We start from the raw sequence: 21137 nt of genomic DNA, 5'->3' as shown, positions 1-21137 counted from the left end.
AACCACGTGGCCCCCTGTCCAGCCCCAGCCCCTTCTCCCCGGTACCTGGTGGAGTTTGGCCAGCACCGGCCCTGTCTTCTCCTTCTCCTCGTACTTCTCCACCTTGGCCTGCAACCTCCTGTAGTCCTGCAAGGCCTGCTCCCGCCGTTTCACGGCCATGTTGAGGCTCGGGAAGACACTGCCAAACCTGCCGGCCACAGTGGGTTGGAGACTGGCTGTTCTTGGAGCTGCAGGCTGGCAGCTCACCACTCATTCAAAAATATGTATCGAGCGCCTACCAAGCGCCAGACTCTGTTCTAGGTCTTGGGGATCTTGCTGTGAACGAGATAGATGGGGCCCTGGCCTTGGTGGGGCACAGGCTGAGAATGTCGCCTTGGGGTAAGGCCAGGGCAAGGAAGACAGGGTAAGGGCCACTCCACCGACCTGGGTAAGACTCAGCAGGTCATGAATGCATGATGCCACTGATGCTGCCACTGCCCTTTAGCCCCCACCCCGCGTTTCAGAGACCTATGCTGCAGCATGGAGGAGCTGACCTGGTACAGCTCCTCCATGCTGTTGACCTGGTACAAAAAGATTCAGGTTCTATTAATTAGCATCAGGCATCTCAGAAGAAACAAACGACAGATGAGCTAGCAGAGCCAGGAGAGCTCTCTGGACAATCACGGAGGAACAGGGGTGGACAGAGCTCAGGAAGCCATTTGAGCAGATGGAGACAGCACCCCTTGGGAGTGGGCCCAGACCCAGGGGTGCTCCAGGAGCTAGGCCAAGGGCAGCTGCTTTGAGGGCGGTATCAGAAAAGCTGGGAGATCAAGCTTCTGTCCAACATCTTCCATTAGAAAAGTGAAAAAACTGAGACCAGGGAGATGACATGACTTGTCCAAGGTCACAATTAGGTAGTGACAGTCCAGCAGATAACTCAAGTGTCCCAGCTCTCCCTCTGGCACCTCCCTACCACCTCATGCTGCCAACAGCAGGTGACAGACCTGCAACCGAAATCTACTCCCATATTACTCAGCCATTAACAAGTGAAGTGATGCCATTTGCAGCAAGATGGATGGACCTAGAGATTATGACACTAAGTGAAGTAAGCCAGACATAGAAAGACAAGTATCATATGATATCGCTTATATGTAGAATCTAAAATATGACACAAATGAACTTATTTACAAAATAGAAACAGACTCACAGACATAGAAAACAAACTTGCGGTCACCAAAGGGGAAAGGCGGGGGAGGGATAAATGATAAATTAGGAGTTTGGGATTAACAGATACACACTGCTATATATAAAACAGATGAACAACAAGGTCCTACTATATAGCACAGGGAACTATATTCAATATCTTATAATCATCTATAACAGAAAAGAATCTGAAAAATATATATACACACATACACATGTACATATACATGTATACACACCTGTATATACACATATATATACATGTATATCTATAACTATATATAAAAAACGGAATCACTTTGCTGTACACCCAAAACTAAGACAACCTTGTAAATCGACTCTACTCCTATTAAATGATGACAAGCTACTCCCAGCCTTTTCTACCAACTCTGCCGGAAAAACAGGAATCCTCATGCTCTACTGTTGAAACAGCCAAACTGTCAAACCAAATGTTTGAGGAAAACGACTGCAGGAGCTTTTCCTGCCCCACCAGGACTACAAGAACCACAGGGCAGTGCTAGGGTGGCTGTTCAGAAAGAGCAGTAGCAGAGGCTCTGGCATTTTTGGCACCATGGGCGTAATCTTTGTAACTAGGATCTTCTTTGACTGGGAAGGGCAACACAGTCTTGGGGTGGACCCAGGGCAGGACCGCATCCCAGGCAGGAATGCTGCATTCTCCTTGACTAATGAGTGTGGGAGGAGGCCAGGCCAGCCTGCAAGCAGGTTTTCTGGAACTGGACAGAAGATGGGGCAGCTTCCTTGAACACAAAGCCTGAGGGGCTGGAGCGTCTATCTCGCAGCTGGGAGCCCGAGTGGCCGGTGGAGCCCCGGCCTCAAGCCGAGGTGACGGTGCAGTGGTTATTCGGGGGGGTTGCGAAGCACACAGAGGGAGACCCAGGACCAGAAGCAGAGTCGGTTCTTCCCAGAGCAACTCAGAGAAGATGAAAGATGGGGCAGGAAAAAGCCTCAACAAATCAAGAGTCCACGTGACATAAGAGTAATGAATACCTCTGCCAGAGAACAGAGGATAGACACTTGACTGACGCATAATGCCCCAAACAAAGCTATAGGCCCAGGCAGCAGAGTTTGATGAAACAGATAGAAAGGCCACTAAAGCGGATTCTTCTCACTCTCTGGGTGTCCGTAATGGGCTCACCACGTAGCTGGAGATGCTAACGTGGGCCAGACCACCCACGCTTCTCCGAATCCTCTCCGAATCCTCAGTCGCAGGCCCCTCTACACTGCAATCAACCCCTGAATGACTGCTCTGCCGGGCAGAAGACGCAGGCCTACTTGGTGCTCTGCAAACTGGACCAGCCACGCCCAGGACACAAGGTCCCCCTGGGGTAGGGCTGAACACGCCTGGGACGGCTGAGACCCTCTGGGGGAGCTGGACTCACTTCACTGCTTTTGCCTCAGGCAGTGCTACGACGGGGTCTCGGATGCCAGGTGAGCCCCTCTCCCTCGCCGGCGGAGAGGCATGTGGCTCAGGGGAGCAGGTGCACCTGGGCCTGGGAAGCCGCCACGCCACCTCCCCCTGCACCCCACGTCCTCGGGGAGGAGGGTGGCACGAGTAAGGAAGGAATGTGCGGCACGGGCGTCATCCGCGGGTGGTCAAGCAGCTCTCGATACTCTGACCCCGGCAGCACTTGGGCCAGTGCTCACAACCCTCTTCCCCCCATAAAGTCCACTGGGCTTTATCTCCAGGGCCAGGGTCGGATACAACAAGGCTGACTACAACATGCTGGGACTGGGCTGGCCTACAGAGGGTGTAGAAATCCAGCCCCAGGGCAGCTCCTGAGCCAGGGGGAGAAGGCGTGGATCCAGGGCTGACTGATTTCCAGGCAACCTCAGGGGACGGGTGTGTCCACAGGACACTACCTTCAGCCTTCCGGAAGCAAGGCCACGTATCCTCTGGGGGGAGGAAGCGGCTGCTCTGTGAGGCCCGAGGGAAACTTTGGTCAGCACGCTGACTTCCACCTCCCACGGCAGACGGCACCCTTAGCTGAACCCAGAGGCCGCGGAGGGCTCAGCTTGATGTCCGCCGCTGCCGAGGGACGTGACTCCTTGGGCCCTGGGCCTCGGACCGCCCGGGTAGCTGTCACGCCCTTCTCACAGTAAAGCAGGGAAGCTAAGGTCAGGCAGGGGAGATCAGACACTGTAATCGGAGGTAGCTGACAAAAGGGGGGGTGGGGACCGAACTCTGTAATCCCTGGCTCAGGTCACTGCCCCACTGAGGCCACACCGCCTCGTTTTCCGCTTAGAAGTAACAGGAAGAACTCTGCCAGCTCCACGTGCCGGGGGGTATAAACACCAGGGTGCTGTTCGGGGAAAGGGGCTCCTGGCAGCAGACACCCCTCCTCGTGTGGGGTGTTTTAGTGCTGCCCCTACCTTCTCGTCAGGGCAGGGAAGCTGCAGGGAGGCAAGGACAAGCATAGGCTGGTCCCCAAAGCCCGGGCCCCTTCCAGACATGCCCCTGGGACCTGACAGGGTACCTGCTGACTTGACCTGACAAGGATGGGGTGATCCAGCTCTCCCTGGGGCACCAAGCCTGCACTTTTATGGGGCTGCCACGAAGGAGCAAGGCTGCGGGCCCAGAGCCTCTCTGCTCAGTGCCCGGCGTCCCCCTGATAATTAGTGGTGAGGGGCACATGGGAGTCCCTGGGTTAGGACCCCAGGAGGGACTCTGCCCTCCACATACAGCGCCACTCCAGCCCACGATACCTCCCTCTCCGCTCAGGGGAGTGCCCGGCTCTGCCATTTTGAGAGTTCAGCTCCGTTCCTGCTTCCGCAGAAGGGGAAGAGACTTGGAGGCACAGGCCTGTCCTGTCCAGGGCTCTCCCCACTCCAATGCACTGCCCCGCCTCGGCAGTTATCATTCTGGTCCGTTTCTCGGGGGATGCCGCATGGCTTCTGCGCTACATCCTAAGCTCCTAAAGTTTGAATCGCAGAGAAGGGAGGACAGGGCTGGGCCTACCCCAGGCGCTCCTGAAGCTCTGCCCATTTCTTGCCTGTCCTAAGGTGGGGCGGCAAATGGCTCCTCAGGGTAAGCGTGGGGTGAAGAGGCATCAAGAGGCGGAGGGAAAGGGGGAGGAAGGGAGGCTGGCTGGGAGGTGGGGCATGCCTGCCATTCCTCAATCTGTGCCCACACAGCCGGGATCTTCCACCCACCAGGAAAGGGAAATTGAAAGCATCCCCATCCCACCCTGTGAACACGGCCCAGAGACTGGGGGATTAGAGGCCGAGCTCCCTGGGGGGAGGCCGGGGGCGGCGGGGTGGCCATGTGGCGATGTTCCTCATCAGAGGACAGGAAAGCTGCAGCTTCCTGTTTCCGGTGCTGGGGTCCCTGGGAGCTTCTCTCCTGGCAAGAGGCGGCAACAGGCAGTGCCGGGTTTATGTGGTTGGGGGAGATCGCATGTCGGCCACGGGATACAAAGAAGCCAGCCGGGCAGGCAGGCAGGCAGGCCTGGGGGGCTTGGGCAGAGGTCAGCGGATCTGCTGCGGAGATGGTGGCCACCCCCTCGGCCACTCACCCACCTTCCTGGCAGGTGGTGCGCGGCTGGAGTGGTGGGAAGCAGCCGCGATTTCTCTCCATTTGGCTCCAGAAGCCAGGCATCAGATTTCAGGCCCGCCTCGGTGGTGGTGAAATCAAGGCGGAAGTCAGTCCCCAGTTCTCTGGGCCGGTGTCCCCTGCCTAGCTCTGCCAGCCATAGGTGTGCACGGCAGCCTCCGTGGCAGCCCCTGGGACCCCCGTGGGCACGGTCAGCTCAGCCAGGGGTCCTTCCCACCCAGTTCTGAACCCTCAGGCCTGGAGACGGGGTCACAGAGCTACAAGCAGCGGAGCTCTTTCCAACGCTCCCTCCTGAGCTACTGGCCTGCCCAGCACCCTGCTCCTCACATGACACTGCGACCTGGGGCCGAGCAGGGGCTGGGGACAGGGGCCCGGGGCAGGAGCGGGGAGGAATCCCTGCGGGCCAGGTTCTGCCTGCCCTCCACGGCTAAGCCTCCAGACAGCCCAGCTTAGAAAGAGCTTTGCCTAACCCCACCCCTTGGACCTGAACAGGGAACAAGAGCTCAACAACCTGAACGCCAGGGGTCACAGGATCAAAACCTGCTCTCTCCATCGCCCTCCAGGCCCTGATCCAGGCCTCATGGTAATTAGCACAGCCTCATTACCCAGGCCCTGGTGAGGCAACTGCCAGGGACCACCACAGAAGAGGTAATAAAGTGCAGCTGCTGGGCTGGAGCGGGAGCCTCTCTAGGCCGGAGCCGAGCTGGGAGAGGCCAGGGAGGAAGATGAAGTGATTCGGGAGCTTCAAGGCAATGTTCCTGCCTGTCTCCCGCCCAGCGCCACCCCCCTAGGGGACCCGGGGAATAGGCCTGTCTGATCACTGACCAGAGCCTGCTGGACAGAAGATGAGTCTCACAGAAGAATTTCTGACCCTGGCAGGTCATGAATCGGGGGACCTTCCCAGGCGGGACCCCGCTGCAGTGCCCTTTCCCGTGTGCGGCCCCCCCCCGCCCCCCCACCGCTTCAAAAGCCACGTGCGGCAGGCAGCTGCTTCCCCCAACCCGGCCGAGCGAGATGAAAGGCCTCACTCATCTCCGTGGAGGCCCGGCCAAGATCTCTGCTAGCTTAACTCCACAAGCTCTGGTCCCACTGGTTCTCGGTCAGAAACAAAGGGACAATGGCAGAATGACCACAGGAGCGCCGGCCGGCCACTGTGGAGGATCAGACAGGCCCTGCCACCACTGAGCATGCCTGGCCAGGCAGGTGCTCTGGAGCTACCGGGAGTGTCAACCCCAGGGCCACAGATCAGGGAGCTGGTGTCCCCTGGAGGTTCCTGTCCACCCCGTGTGAGTCTGGGGACAGGCTGCCAGAAACAATATTAGGTCCCCAAGTGGCTGGTTGACCTGCCTGTCCAGTAACTGCCCTCAGGCCTGTGGTCCCCCCGATGACCTTTACTCACTTTTTTAAGGGTTCAATCACAGTCTTTTGTATCTGGTTCACCTGTCAAAAGAAAAACCCGATGGCGTCAAAATTGGGGGGAAGCCAGGGCTTCCCTGGTGGTGCAGGGGTTAAGAATCTGCCCGCCAATGCAGGGGACACGGGTTTGAGCCCTGGCCCGGGAAGATCCCACATGCCGCGGAGCAACTAAGCCCATGCGCCACAACTACTGAGCCTGTGCTCTAGAGCTTGCAAGCCACAACTACTGAGCTCGCATGCCACAACGACTGAGGCCCACGTGCATAGAGCCCGTGCTCCACAACAAGAGAAGCCACTGCAATGAGAAGCCCACGCACCGCAACGAAGAGTGGCCCCCCGCTCTCCACAACTAGAGAAAGCCCGTGCACGGCAACGAAGACCCGACGCAGCCAAAATTATAAAAAACAAAAACAAAAACTGGGGGGAAGCCAGACTCTTCCCAAAAGGGGGAGCCTCCAAGTTCCTGAGAAGAGAAAGGGAGCAGGACAGGGGTACCCCGAGAGCCCCAGGCAGGGAGACACCCCTAACTGCCGCTGGAGTGAGGCAGAGATGACAACCGGGGAGCCTGAAGGGCGACAAGGCGCACCGGCCTTGTCCCGGGTCAGTTCTCATTCTGTGAAGCCGATGATGGCCTTGCTCAGTGAGGAGGCTGGGCGGGCAAGTCTGAGGGGCTACAGGCGTGGGTGGGCAGAGCCGGCCTGAGTCTCCCTCGTGGCCCCATGTGAGTGATGTGAGCTAGTGGGAGCTACGGGAAGCAGCCGGTGCGGGGGCAGGGTGGCCAGGGGAGAGCTCACAGGGCTGGGACACTCAGGTGTCCAGAGAGGAGACCAAGCCCCGATAAGGACTCCATGCAGCACTCCGCCCAGAAAGAAGCCTCGAGGAGGGGGAGACCAAGACCCCAGTCACCTTTTCCTGGTTGAAGGCATCCATCCGCTTCATGGCCGTGTCCAGGGCTGTCACCATGTTCAGAAAGTCCTGGTCTTGCTCGCAGAGGGGATTGGAGAGCAAGTCCAAGGATATCTTCACAGCGGACTTGGACATGGCTGTAAGAAGTCAAAGCTCAGTGAACCAATGACAGGGCATGCTTCAAGGTCTTGTCCTCAGGACTCCCTGTCGTCCTTGGGGCCAGAGGCCTGCATCCGGACGACCTCCATCCATGGCCACAGGCCATAAACTACACAGTACCCCAGAGGCACAAGACACCAGTCCTTATGGTGTAATGTGCATTCCTGATACTGCTCTGGGTAATTCTTTTGAGCAGATTTACCTGTTGCAATGACTTACTTTCCAAACTCTGGATTATAACAGAATCATTTGGGCGGGAAGCTGTAAGAAGTACGTATTTCTAGCTCCAAAGATTTATTTCAGTAAGCCTGGAATCCAGGAATATGCATTAAAAAAAAAAAAATCTCCAGGCAGTTTGGATGCGAAGCTTGGTTTGGGGCTCCCTCACAGAAAGAGTAGCATGGTATCTACACCAGAGAGGCAAACCTACTGTACAGCTAGAGATAAGATTTTAGGCTTTCAATAACTCAACTTTGCCATAGATGACACCCAAAGAATGGGTGTGTTCCAATAAAACTTTATTGACAAAACTAGGCCGGATTTGGTATGGCGAGGCAACCTGTTGGCAGCTTTGGAGTTCTTGGTCCCGTGAGAGTTTTCAGGCCTCCATTACCAGCAAACGAAATCCTAGAGGGGCAGGAAAGGCTGGAGAAGGGCCTTGCTTGCCCCACAGTGTCTGTACTAGTTTCAGGGGCTCACGGGAAAACGTGTTTTTGATCTATTTCTTATTTTATGTCATTAAATTTAAGATGCTATTAACTGTAACACACACCATTATTGCATAAACCGTGAAGAAAAAAAAAATGCTGCCAATGAAACCAGAGCACACTACTAAGTGTTATATACCTTGATTTCTCTTGAATCTGGGGGTGTGCTGCAGCCCCCTAGCAAAAGGGCAAAATATGAGAGAAGACTAGAAATGTAAACTTCCCAGAGATGTTGAAGCAACGGAGGCAAAAACCCTCTTAAAAAAAAGTAAAGTGACTTTGTAGGCTTAGGAGCAAACTCACGTGTCATTTGACTGGATTATGAAACGGTCACAGACTGCGTAATTAAAAGATAGAAAACGAGGACAAAACTGGAAATGTTTTTGAAAAATTTCTTCCCCTAATTTTTTTTTAATAGTTGAGGGAAAACCCCCAAAAGTCAGGGGTTGGGAGGGAAGACTTTCTTCCCAATTTTCCTTTTCTTTCCTAACGCCTCCACATCTTCACGCCAATGTCTCTTTGCTAGAACCATCTGAAGTCAATGAACGGTGAGAGTCTGCGGGGCGGCCCTTCGTCTGGGAGCCCCACCCCGAGACATTGCCGGCCTGTGTGAACACAGCAGGGTGCCGTGGCCTCCACTCTCCTCTGCAGCAGCTCACATCCCTTGCTCTACCTCTACAGTGACAGGGGAGGGGCATGGTCAGCCCAGCACAAACCAGGAGGCTGGCGGGCTTCGTACCTTAGGGAGCCCAGGAGTCCTGGACCGCACGTGGGTCTCTAGAGCCCTGACACAACCTGGGAGTGCAGGGGTCGACGAGGACCTGGCAGGGTCTGGTCACGCCTACTTGGTCTTATTTTGGACCCACAGCTTTGGATGTGAGATCCTGTCCAGGCAGCAGCTCAGGAGTTTCCAAGACCAGGAAAGGTGTAATTTGATTCCCCCCGACCGTGTGGAGCAGTGGTTCTCAAAGTGGGGTCCCTAAGCCTCACCCAGACCTGATGAATCAGAGAGTCCTGGGGTGGGCCGGGCGACCCACACTGCAGCAGGCCCTCACTGACTCTGATGCCCCAGCCAACAGTGTGCGAGGCTCTCTGGCCTGGACTGGGGGATGCAGGCTTTGGGGTGGGTGAGGGCACCACTGTTTCAGGAGGGCTTCCGCTGCCCAGACTCCACGTCTGACTCGGGCCAGAAGCAGCCAGAAATCCTAGGTGCCAGGGGTCACCCATTTGTCCTGATTTCTTTGTTAAAAACCTACACTCTCTACAGCCAGACTCCAGTTCATAGATCCCTGACGTTCTGTCCTTTCCGTTCACGCTCTGAGAGTGCAGCTGTGTGGAAAAGCAGGAAGGAAGAGAAGCACAGGCCACAGCATTTCCCTACTAGAAAGACAGCGGGAGCCACAACGAAAGATGGAACCCAGGCAACTCAGAGCTAACTACAAAACAAATAACGGACAGACTGAAAATCAGACCCGTGGCTTGCTACACACACAGTCTGGAGACGCCGGGGTCAGAAGCAGGGGCGGTCGTGGCCAGACCCCCCCCCCCGCCCCCCATCCTCTGGAGGAGCACTGGCCGGAGGCTCTGGGGCACAGACCACGGGAGCTGCCCTCCACCCGCCAGTGGTGGCTGCTGCCGCCCCAGGGAAAGCAGGGAGTGGTGATCTGCTAAGTGAAGGGCGACCGCAAGCCACTTCTCAGGGACATCTGCGGGGCACCTACTAAGGGCACTTTCTTCTAAGCCAGCCCCAAAGGGACTGAGCGAGGAGGGTGTCCACCTCTGCCCCTCCCCCGTCCAGGCCGGGCACGGGGGACGGGACGCCTACCCAGGTCGGCGTCCGTGCTCTTCTTCATGTCCTTCTGCAGCCGCTTGGTCTGCTCCTCCAGCCTGCAAGGCAGGGACACGGGCCTGGGGACCTGGCATCACCCACCTGCTTCTGCCCCCGTTTTGCCCATCCCCCTGAGCCGAGCCCCACGCGACACTCAGGTCGCCTGCCAGGAGGAGGAAGGGCCTGCTCTGCGCGGATGTCCCCACTGACTGAAGGGCCACCGCGAGCTTGGCGCGAGGCACCCAAAGGCTGAGTTAACGACTGTCACAGAGCCACCACCCCGGGGGAGAATTTCTGGCAGGTGGTGAACTGAGCTGCCCTCAGCTCCCAGGGTGAGCGGACGAGGCAGCCCGGGCAGAAGGCTCTTTTCCTTCTCGGAGCAGCCCCCTCCCTGCCCTCCCTTCTGGGGGTTGACACTCACTGCTGGAGTTTTCCATACTCCCTTTCAAAGTCTCTTTCCACCTGTAAGGGAAGCGACAACTCAATCACTGGAGGAATGACAGCAGGCTGGAGAAAATCTGTCACCTACGAAACTCCCTCCACACCCTCCCCGCACCCCCTTCTGCAGAAAACACCACCATCCAGTCCACACAAGCACCAGCACACCGTTCATGACAGAAGCCCTGTGTTCCCAAATTAGTTAAGTGTTTGACTTAGGTCAAAGGACGCCCCTCCCAGACGGGCCAGCCAGGCAGGTACCAGCGGATCCCGGCTGGCTCTGTTCTTCCACCTCAGGGAGCGAGGCTGGGCTGTGCTCCCTCCCCTCCCCTGCGGGGTCTGGGTAAGGGGCTCAGAGTGTGATGGAAACTCATCATCGGGGAAGAGGCAGGGCACGGAGGAAAGCGGGCGGGTTGGAGTCCGGTCCTGTCCCTGCCGCTCAGCAGCTCTGGGGCTGGAACGGCTCCCCTCCCCTCCCGGTCCTGGTTTCCTCACAGGTCCAGAACCTGCTGCGTTCAGGGTGGATCAAGAAAGACCAGGTATCCCCGCTCTGTGCGCTGGGATGCAGCCATCACAGATACGATTATCGACTCGGGCAAGGCTCTCTAAATTCTGGACGAGTCATCAGATTTCCCTGATATTTAGACCGAGTGGGTATGCGCCCTGACCCCAGTTCTTCGGCCTACAGGGCAGGTGAAGCCAGGAGAGTCACTTGCACTTCTAGAGCCTGAATCTCTCCATCTGTAAAGTGGGGCCCAGGCAACGGTCGCAGGAGAGTGGTCTGCGGAGTCCTGATGTCTGAGGGCCGATAGGAGGACGGAGCCCCCGCCTCTGCTTTGTCTTCTTCCAAGGAGGCCGAACAGCTCCCTGCATGCCTTGTTGAGGCACCACATGCTCCCGTGACCGGCTTCTCCTCCATCACTCACCTGGCAGGCAGGTGCGCTGACGGCCCTCACCGCACTGAGGTCACTGGGACAGAGGGGGAGTCACCTGAGCAAGGTCACACCACTAGTAAGCGGCAGGTCTGGGGTCTGAACACGGGCCAGGAGGCCTGGCTCCCAGGCCTGCGCCCTTTACCGTCATTCTACCTAAGGGGGAAAAGCTCTGGCTGATGAACTAAAGCCATGACCTATGAGAGCACTTCCTGGCGGTTGCCCCGAGACTCCCACCAGGGAGAGCCGTAAATCCTGGCTATTACAGGCTGGAGGTGAAGGAGTGTGAATTTGCAGTGATCATCAAAGCCCCGCTGTGCCTCACCAGGAGTCTTCTAAAACCCGTTGGCCTCATGCTCCATGTTTGGATTAAGGTAAATTTGACAGTCATAGACTGGCAGAACATTATTCAGGCCAATTATTTCACGAGATAAATGAGAATGCCACCCAGAGGGGGGAAGTGATTTACATCAGGACACAGAGCTAGTGTGTGGCAAAGCAGGGCTACAATTCAGACTCCTAATCCAGGCCTTTTTTTTTTTTTAAACTGCATTCATTAATCCCACAAACATTTACTGAGCACCAATTAAGTGTAGTGCATTCTGCCAGGTGCCAGGGATACACTGGTGAATAAAACAGACACGGGGGCTTCCCTGGTGGTGCAGTGGTTGAGAGTCCACCTGCCAATGCAGGGGACATGGGTTTGAGCCCTGGTCCGGGAAGATCCCAAGTGCCTCGAAGCAACTAAGCCCGCGAGCCACAACTACTGAAGCCTGTGCACTCATTTGAACTGTAAAACTCAGAAGCAGAAACATATGGTCTTCCCCTTACATTATGATCCTAACATCTGGGACCTTCTACAAAGTTGTGAAGTAAAACTCATCACTGGGAATTCCCTGTCAGTCCAGTGGTTAGGACTCCGCATTCTAACAGACGAGGGCCCAGGTTCAATCCCTGGTCCCAGAACTAAGATCCCAAAGCCATGTGGTGCAGCGAAATCAACCAATCAATCACTGGTGCCCTAGCCTTCTGCCCTACAGTCTTTTCCTCTCTTTTCAACAGACCCACTTCTTCTCCATCTGGGAACCCAACATTTTCATCATCACCTTTTGTATGACCCACCAAAAGATTCTCTCAAGAAAAAATTCACAATCCACTCCCGCTAAAGTGCACGTGCCTGATAAAAGTTTAAAGTGCTACCTAAGTCGGGGGATTTGTAGCTGGACAGGAATCAGAGTCTTAGCTGAAGGTCTGAACAGCTGCTGGTGTGACCGTGGATGGGAGATTTGTTCTGGAGCAAATGGGCCTCGCCCTGCCCTTTGGAGTCCGCACTGAAGTTAGTCTAGTCCTTTTTTCAACAGCGCCCGGGGGAAGGCGGTGGAGGGGAGCAAGCAGACAGATATGAACTCTGATACTAGATGAGGAGCTTTAGAAACATTTCCAACATTTTGAGCCTCGGTTTCTTTTCTAATAAAATGGGATAGCTTCACTTGGTCTCAGCCCATGGGAATTTCAGGTGGCTGACAAGGCAGTGGGCTGACAGCATCAGCCTTGCTGGCTTGTTTGGAGGATTAACGAGCAGTATGTGTAGAGCACAGAGCACAGCGCCCGGCTTACACACGGGGTCTCCCTGCTCCCCTCCACTGGGGTGGTGAGAGGACCGGGGGTCTGAGGAAGCAGACTGGTCTGTGACCCTCTGGCACAGAGCACTCAGTCAGCTGGCAGGTGGGGTAAAGCCTGGGCCCTGTGCCTGGGGCCACAGAGGGGCCTCCCTCCACTGGACATGTCTCCTTTCTTACTTCGTAGGATGTGACAGCTGAGCTAAGTCTTTACGTCGCACAAGTATTTTTTCTGCCGAAAAGATGAAGTTGAAATTAAGGATGCCCTGGCCAGGGTCCAGCTCTCCTGAAGACCAAGAGCAGAGAGCAGGTACCCTGGGGGTGGGTGGGCGAGAAGGGAGGCGAGGGCCAGGCTCCCCTCGCTCTCTTGCACAATCCCCAGCGTGCTGTGTGGGATGTCAGGGAACACCTGGTCTCCCGGGCTGCCACTGCTGGGACTTGCACAGAGAAGGACCGCAGGTTTCCAACTGGCTGAGGAGAAACTCAGGGTCTCACGCTGGAAGCGGAGAAGTGTGTCGGGGTGGGAGCTTGAGTCTTCTGCTCTCCCAGCTCAAGGCCATCTGACAGCCTAAGAGAAGGTCAAGAACGCTTCACCTCTTTTGTCGGTAGCCAGCTGGCGTTGCTTCCACAGCTCACTGCTCCTGAGGTCTCTCTCCTCCCCAGGGGAAAGATCTGAGAGGCACAGCACCGGGATTCTAGGCCCTCAGACAACGGCTGAGGGGATCAAGGGACACACTGGAGTCTCATTCCAAGGTATATCCGTGCAGAGGGAAGGAGCCAAATACAAAAGATCTGAACATCTCTGGATGCTTGATGCCTTTGCCAAGAAGGCAACTGGACCCCAGTCAACAATGCAAGTGTAAACACATGTGCACGACTGTCGGCAGGTCAGGGTGGGCTGGGTCAGCCTGGCGAGGTCGGTGCAGGGAGGGTCAAGCACCGAGACTGCCTCAGCAACCCCTGCATTCTCGGAGGCTCAGGGTTGCAGGAGGGGCCGTGCTGCTCACAGCTTGTCCCCAGGGCCTAGGTCAGGCTGCCACACAGCAGGAGCTCGGTGGTTGTTAAGTGAATAGTGGGCTGAGTTCCCACCCACTCACACTCATGGTGAAGGGAAGAGGGAGGCCAGCAGGCAGGGCCAGGCTCTAATCCCGGGGCTAAGCGGAGCCAGATTGGATCTGAGGCAGAGCGAGCCTTGTGCCTTCTGAGAAACTCCTCTTCCAGGGTGGCTCAGGGTAGAGAGCAGCCTGCCTTTGGTTTGTTACAAAGGGTCCCTCCACTTTGCACGTGAAAACCCTTCTCAGGTGAAGGCGCAACCTGCAGGGACTCCCATCTGCCTTGACCTTCCAGAGCGCCTGCCTAGCTGGGAATCTAGGTGTGTGCGAGACCCAGGGAAACCCTTGCTTCAATGTGCGAAGTCTTCCATCATCCGGTTGCAGAGGGAGGTGCAGCTTCTCTTTGCCGTACCAAGATGCTCCAGCTCCTTCATGAGCTGGGGCAGCGGGAGGGGACTAAGCAGAAGGTTAGGACTGGAAAGCGGGGGAGTGTTTGTCCTTCCATTTCAGCCCCAGTGGTCAGCCCCTGCAGAGAACACGCCCTTCCAGCCAAAGCCTTGACAATACTGGAATGTGTGTTAATAACCTGGGCACAGCAGAATGGGGAGGACAAACGCACAATGCTTTCTTTGTGTCTGATGGTTGGGTGCCTTGAGCCAAAAATCTCCTGAAACTCCCTGAAGATAACATGAGCTTTTCTTCCCATGACAGGGGTGCCACGACTTCCAATAACCCAGACAGCCACATCTGCTCCCCTCCCCGAGAATGCCTGGACAGGAAAAATAGAGTGCGTCACCCATGTTCGGGGGCAGCTGCCAGAGATGCTGAGACAACTGCACAGCCTCGGCCTGTTTGGGGGCCAGGAGGGGGCTTGTGCGGGGGAGGGTAGGGAGACTCCGAAGAGGTAGGGTCTTGCTACATAGACTTCAGTGCCTCTGGGGAGTTGAGGAAGCAAAGGACTCTATTCCTCGTGAGAGATCAAAGGCCCAGCCTACCATTTCATTGTACTGGGGGATCCAGCTGCTGGGGACAGGCTGGGTCCTTGGTGGTTTATTAAGAGTCACATCAGCTATCGTCTCATAATGCAGTTAATATTTACTGAGGGCTCACCACGTGCCAGGCACTGTGCTAAGTGCTTCATATGCATTACCCCATGTAAGATGCATAATACTTACATCAATGACATAGGAGCTAGTATCATCCTCACTTCACAAAGGAGGGCTCAGGGAGGGTAAGGAACTTGCTAAAGGTCACGGACAACACGTGGCAGGGCCAGGATGGGAATCCAGGCAGGGAACCTTCCAAATCCAGTTTCATAACCATTCCTTGATGCCCAGTCTGTCTGGAGGAGCTGATGCCAGGTGTTAGAGGGCTACAATTCCATCCCAAACACGACAGATGCCAGGAAGGGAAGAGGGAGGCCACGGGCCCATCCACAGGCACTGAGATTGTCCATCTGCCCTTCCTCCGGGGAGTCCTGGCCACCCCTTAGAGTAAAAGACCGAGAGACCTTTCCAACAACAAATTCTGGCAAGGAAGCTAGAAACTGCATGCTACCCTATACTTTTCCGTGGAGAACAAAGGCTATTTCCATCAAGGTTGGGGTGTTAGGAGAAATTTTTGTTTGTTTGTTTGTTTTTTGGTAGTGAGTGCTGGGAATAAAAGACCCTTCTCGAAACCACTTCCCTTTCAGATCTGCCCTGGATTAAACTCTGGAGACTCAAAGCCACACCTTCCCACTTCCTGTAGCTGGCTGGAGCACGCCCAGATTCTCCGCGCTTCAGCTGAGAGCCTCCACAGCTGGTCAGCCTCTGCATGGGAGGTATACTCTGAGTCTGTCCTTGGCCTGCCTTTGCTTGAAAAAAAGGGAGGGCCCTTTTAACATGGACCCATTTCCTTTTAAGTGACCTAACTTTGGATTTCCCTAAGATGGAGCCAGTGCTCAGATGCGTGCTGCACTTCCCCTCCCGCCAAACCCAGTTCAGAGTCCGGAGCTAAGGAGGGCCAAGGTTATAAGACAAGAACTGTCTTATAAGCGGCTGGGATGACAGTCCAGGGCCTCCAGTAGGCTGACAGTGCTAACCTTACAGATATAGTCTCTCACATTAAACCCTCAAGAGCCTCACCCACATTGGTGGGTGAGGGGTTGGAGAGGCCATTCTTTTTTTTCAAATTAATTAATTAATTTTTGGCTGCGTTGGGTCTTTGTTGCTGCACATGAGCTTTCTCTAGTTGTGGCAGGCAGGGGCTACTCTTCGTTGCAGTGCATGGGCTTCTCATTGCAGTGGCCTCTTGTTGCGAAGCACGGGCTCTAGGCGCGCAGGCTCAGTAGTTGTGGCACTCGGGCTCTAGAGCACAGGCTCAGTAGTTGTGGCACCTGGGCTTAGTTGCTCCGTGGCATGTGGGATCTCCCCGGACCAGGGCTCGAACCCGTGTCCCCTGCATTGGCAGGCGGATTCTTAACCCCTGTGCCACCAGTGAAGTCCTGTGGAGAGGCCATTCTTGACTAGAATTCCAAAACCTCAGGAGATCTTCACAGCCCGAGTGAGCTCGCGTGAAGCTATGGAAAGTGTACGAAACGGAGCCTCAAACTTGAGTTCTAATTCCAGCTCCATCAGAATTAGGTTTATGAAACGTAATTCTTAGAAAGTCACAAAAACTCCACGGGCCTTGGTTTCCTCATCAGGAAAACTCAGAAGGTTGGACTGGATGATCTCTAAGGGCTTCCAGTGCTTTTTTTTTTTGGCCACACTGCGTAGCTTGCAGGACCTTAGTTCCCCAACAAGGGATCGAACCTGGGCCCCCTGCGGTGGAAAGAGTGGAGTCCTAACAATTGGACTGCTAGGGAAGTCCCACAGTTCTAACTTTCTGAGAATCTAGATTCTCCTCCTCTTCCATTGTGGCAATAAAACAGAGACAAAAACTGTGGACTTACAAAGGGGTAGGATTCAATCATGCCCTCCCAGTGAGTGGCTCCGGGTCCTGGCTAAGAATGAATGTAGCAGCAGAGAGAAGGGGACCTGGACATCCCAGGGAGGCTTTCTGGCCTTTTACGCAGCCTGAGGGGGCGGGAGATAGAGGCCTGGGACGTGTCCTTGGCGGGAGCCTATGTCTCAGGAACCCTTTCAGGAAAGTGCAGACTGTCACGCTAGACCCCAGTGCTGGGCTGTTCAGAAGCAGGGTGTCTGTCCTCACTTTGTAACCCACCTCTTCCACCTGCCCAAGGAAGGGGAGGGGCCCAGGCTGACCTGAGGGAGGAAAGTGTCCCAGGATAGGAGGGCCCTATAAGCCCCCACCTGTGTGAGGTTCTAGAGCAGCACGACTGGGAATAATAAGGCCTGGGTTCTGCCTTCCCAGCACCACCATTCACTGAGTCAAAGCTCCGGTTCTACACAAAGGCCACGTGAGTCTCGGAGTGAAAGAACTGGTTACTCACTGTTTTGGGGACAATCTGTTTCTTGGGCTGCCCAATCTTGAAAGGAATCCTGTAAGACAAAGAGTCAAAGAGAAAGGTTAGGAGAAATGGGGAAGGATGTGGCTGAAAAGACTTGATGAGGTACGGCCACTTCCCCCCTGGAAGGAGTGCCTCACTCCCAGGACTCATACCACGTGCCTGCGGGTCTAGGACCATCAGCAACCAGGCTGGGCTCCAGGAGAACGGTCCCCCATGGACAGAATCAGATGAAGGTGCCCCAGGGCATCTTTCTCTGCAATGTCTACATACATTGCAAAGGTGAAGGCAGGAAAGGTGAGATACTGTACTAGTGATAGTCACTACAAACCTTGTGTCTTGAGGAGCTGCGAAGTCAGAGGTTGCAGGCTCACCTGGACAGCTATCATCCTTGAAAACATGCCTTTAAAAAACACCACAAAGCCCACTATCGTCTGTAGCAGGTGCTTCCCTACTTCTCTATAGAGAGACAGACTGTGGAGGGCTTTTTGTGGGGCTGGGGAGAGATGACGAACTGTAGGAGCACTGAGGACCAGTCAGGCTGGGTTATTTCCCGCGAGAACTGACAACATCTAAAGAAAGCTAGCTTGGAGAAGAATCTGAATCCAGTTCAAGTCTGCCCTGAACTTGCTGGGAAGCTCTGCACCACAGGTTCCCCACTTGGAAATGGAAGAAGGTGTGGCATAATGGAAGGAAGGTCATGGCCCAGGAGTGAAACCCTGAGCGCTAACCCTGCCTCCACCCCTGAGGAGCAGGACGCCAGGAAATGACTGCGCCGGGACTTAATTTCCTACTCTGTGAAACAAGAGGGTTAAACTGGGTAATCTAGAAGCTTCCTTCAAGCGCTGAAAATGCTCCCATCCTACAGTTCTGAGAATTAAAGAAGCCACAGGGCATCCCCACAGCTACAGAAACGCGGGCTTCTCCCACCAAGGTAGGAGTGAGTTAAGCATCCCTGGCTGGGATCAGCTCAGGGAAGAGCCCTGAGGGTGCAGGTTGGACCCCACTCTCACTGCTCTCCTTCCAGTGCTCAGGACCAGTGGTCCCTTCCATTCAAATCTCCCGCTCCCACTCCTTCCCCCCCACCCCCTCCACCAGGCCCCTCCCTCCACACCCCCCTCTCCCCAAGCCTGGCTTCTCTTGGCCCATACTGACCAACACTGCTGCTAAGCCCAGTGGTATAATTAACCACCGATAATAACCCCAGACAACGATCTGGTTGAGAGGATGGGCCAGCCTGAGTCACAGCAGTTTAAATTTAATTTCTGGAGGACATCCTGTTTATTGTTAATCCAGCCCCGTAATTTCGGAGCGTTAACCCTTTGGGGGCTGGCTGATTCACGTGGCTTCTGTAAACAAATAACCTCTGGCTATGTAATTACCAAGGGAAGGTAAGCTATGGAATTGAAAAGGAAAGAAAAAATGAAATTGCCATTTCCCTCGCTCAGACCTGAAGAAGAAAGGTTAAGGGGACAGGAGAGCCTTAGTCCTCTCCCCCCGCAACAGTTACTTCTGCCCAAATCAGGGACTCGAGCTGACTGACACAATGGTTTTGGACAGTGAGCAACTGCCCGCAAGGACCATTTTGGTGACAGTGCAAATGAGGTCCTGGTGGCATTGCAAAAGACCGATCCTGCTCTGTGTGAAGCATGTTGCCATATAAAAAGCTCTGGACCAGGAATCAGAAACCCTGGTCTTGGGCTTCCCTCGTGGCGCAGTAGTTGAGAGTCCGCCTGCCGATGCAGGGGACGTGGGTTCGTGCCCCGGTCCGGGAAGATCCCACATGCCACGGAGCGGCTGGGCCCATGAGCCATGGCCGCTGAGCCTGTGCGTCCGGAGCCTGTGCTCCGCAACGGGAGAGGCCACAACAGTGAGAGGCCCGCGTACCGCAAAAAAAAAAAAAAAAAAAAAGAAACCCTGGTCTCTGCCTCTGACTAGTTTCTTAAACAAACTATAAAACAAAGGAGCTGGACTACGTAGCCCTTTCAGCTTACCTAAAACTTGAATTCTAAACTGAATCTCCATTCCAAGAACATGGGGAGCGGAATGCGCATTCTAAAGAGCCCTCAGAGCGGTCCTCAAAGTGCCTCTAACGTGGCGTCTAGTACTACAGACTAGCTACAAAGGAATTAGGAACTTAGATTCCATTATTTGTGGTGCCACAGCCTCTCTCTAAATCTTAATTTGGAATCACAGTATTTTTAGAGCTGCAAGTTACCATAGAAATTTTTCCAGTTCAACCCTCTCATTTTGGAGATGCGGAAGCAGATCTGGAGGGGTTCAGTGACTAGCCCAGGGTCACTCAGCAACAGGACCCAGAACAAACAATCAGGGTTGTGATTTCTTGTCCAGTTTTCTACTACTCACAGTTCAATACTCTTTCACGTAGATATGTCATATGTGTTTGAAGGAACTAGGAAAAAAATCATCTGGTCAAAATACCTAATCTTAAAATACTATGGAATTTAGAAAGGGTTCATTGTTAGAAGCCTGGAAATGAAAGAGGACCGTGTTATCAGGAGGAGGCTAGTGCTGAACTGGGTGCTTCTGCACAAATGAGAGGCCGTGTGAACTGTGTAGAAGGAACCAGGCCTCTGTAATCTCACTGCAGCTACTGACAATCACCTATAACTTTATCATATGATTCTGATTAGTTTTCACCTCACCTCTTCAAAAGCCATCTCCCTGCCTGAAGAATGCCTTAAAAAAAAAAAAAGTAACTTTTGATTAGAAAAGTTTTAGATTTACAGAACAATTGTAAAGACAGTACCTAACTCCATATATCCCACACCCAGTTTCCCTTTTATTAACATCTTATATTCATATGGCATACTTGTCACAATTAGCAAACCAATCCTGAAATATTAAAGTCTACACTTTACTCAGATTCCCCTAGTTTTCACCTAACGTCCCCTTTAAGTTCCAGGACCCCAGCCAGGTTGCCGCATTCCATTTAGTCATTGTCTGCTCAGACTCCTCCTGATATTTTCTCAGACTTTCCCTGTTTTTGATGACCTGGACAGTTTTAAGGAGTGATGGTCAGGTAGTCTATAGAAATGTCCCTCAGCTGGGACTTGTCTGCTATCTTGCTCATGACTAGACTGGCGCTACAGGTTCTGGAGGGAAGGGGTGAAGTGCCACTCTTGCCACATCATACTGAGGGCTCGAGCCATCAACCCGACTTCCTACTGCTGATGTGAGTCTCCGTCACTGGGCTGAAGCAGCCTTTCCCGGGATTCTCCGATATATGGTCCCCCCCGCTCCACGACCCCCCCACCTTTGGAAGGAAGCCACTGGGCACAGCCCACACTTAAGAAATGAAGAGTAATACTCCACCTTTTTGCGGGCAGAGTATTGGCATAAGTTATTTGGGATTCTGCATGGGAGATTTCTGTTCTCTATTTATTTATTCAGTCACTTATAGCAGTATAAATGCATCGATATTTATTTTATATGGGTTATAATCCAATCCTACTTTATTCTGTTGCTCAAACTGTTCCAGCTTTGGCCACTGGGAGCTCCTTCAGTTGCCTCCTGTGTCTTTCTGACATACCCACATCAGTGTGTGTGCGTGTGTGTGTGTGTGTGCACGTGCGTGTGTGTGTTTTGTTTAGTACTTCCTTGTTTTCTGGACTATGAACTGCTCCAGGCTTACCCTGTACATTTCCTGAGCCAGCCCTAGAACTGGTCGAGGAACTTCCTAAACCAGCAGTCACTGTGCCTCTATAATATGGTCTCACCCCGCCTTTTAGTTTCCCTTCCCATTCACCCAGTACAACTACTCTGATTCAGCCAAGTGGCTGTTCATTTATCCCCCAAATCTAGACGCCTTATAAGCAACTTCCTGTCCCAAAGTGGAGGTCCATGTTTTAGTGC

General features: G+C 54.2%; 1 protein-coding gene across 4 annotated transcripts in view; it reads right to left on the bottom strand.

Annotated features, from left to right (window-relative positions):
* The window catches only part of BIN3 (bridging integrator 3), a 44004-nt gene that overhangs the window by 3724 nt on the left and 19143 nt on the right, over positions 1-21137 (bottom strand). For 3 of the 4 annotated variants that reach the window (XR_004483672.2, XM_049711698.1, XM_004270656.4), the window contains exons 2-7: positions 17247-17295; positions 10191-10231; positions 9767-9828; positions 7076-7212; positions 6153-6193; positions 46-187 (exon numbers count right to left, since the gene is read on the bottom strand). Coding sequence is in view for 3 of the 4 variants with exons in the window: in XM_049711698.1 (XP_049567655.1) it covers positions 46-187; positions 6153-6193; positions 7076-7212; positions 9767-9828; positions 10191-10231; positions 17247-17295 (472 nt within the window). In the remaining variant the exon portion in view is untranslated. Of the gene's footprint in view, positions 1-45; positions 188-6152; positions 6194-7075; positions 7213-9766; positions 9829-10190; positions 10232-11133; positions 11198-17246; positions 17296-21137 lie in introns of those variants that run through there. The other variant, XM_033429743.2, reaches the window with a different exon arrangement.

The sequence above is a fragment of the Orcinus orca genome, chromosome 6 (assembly GCF_937001465.1).
Source record: "Orcinus orca chromosome 6, mOrcOrc1.1, whole genome shotgun sequence".
NCBI classification, from domain to species: domain Eukaryota; kingdom Metazoa; phylum Chordata; class Mammalia; order Artiodactyla; family Delphinidae; genus Orcinus; species Orcinus orca.
Note: the sequence above shows the minus strand (reverse complement) of the source record. Positions and strands in the feature narration are given on the sequence as shown.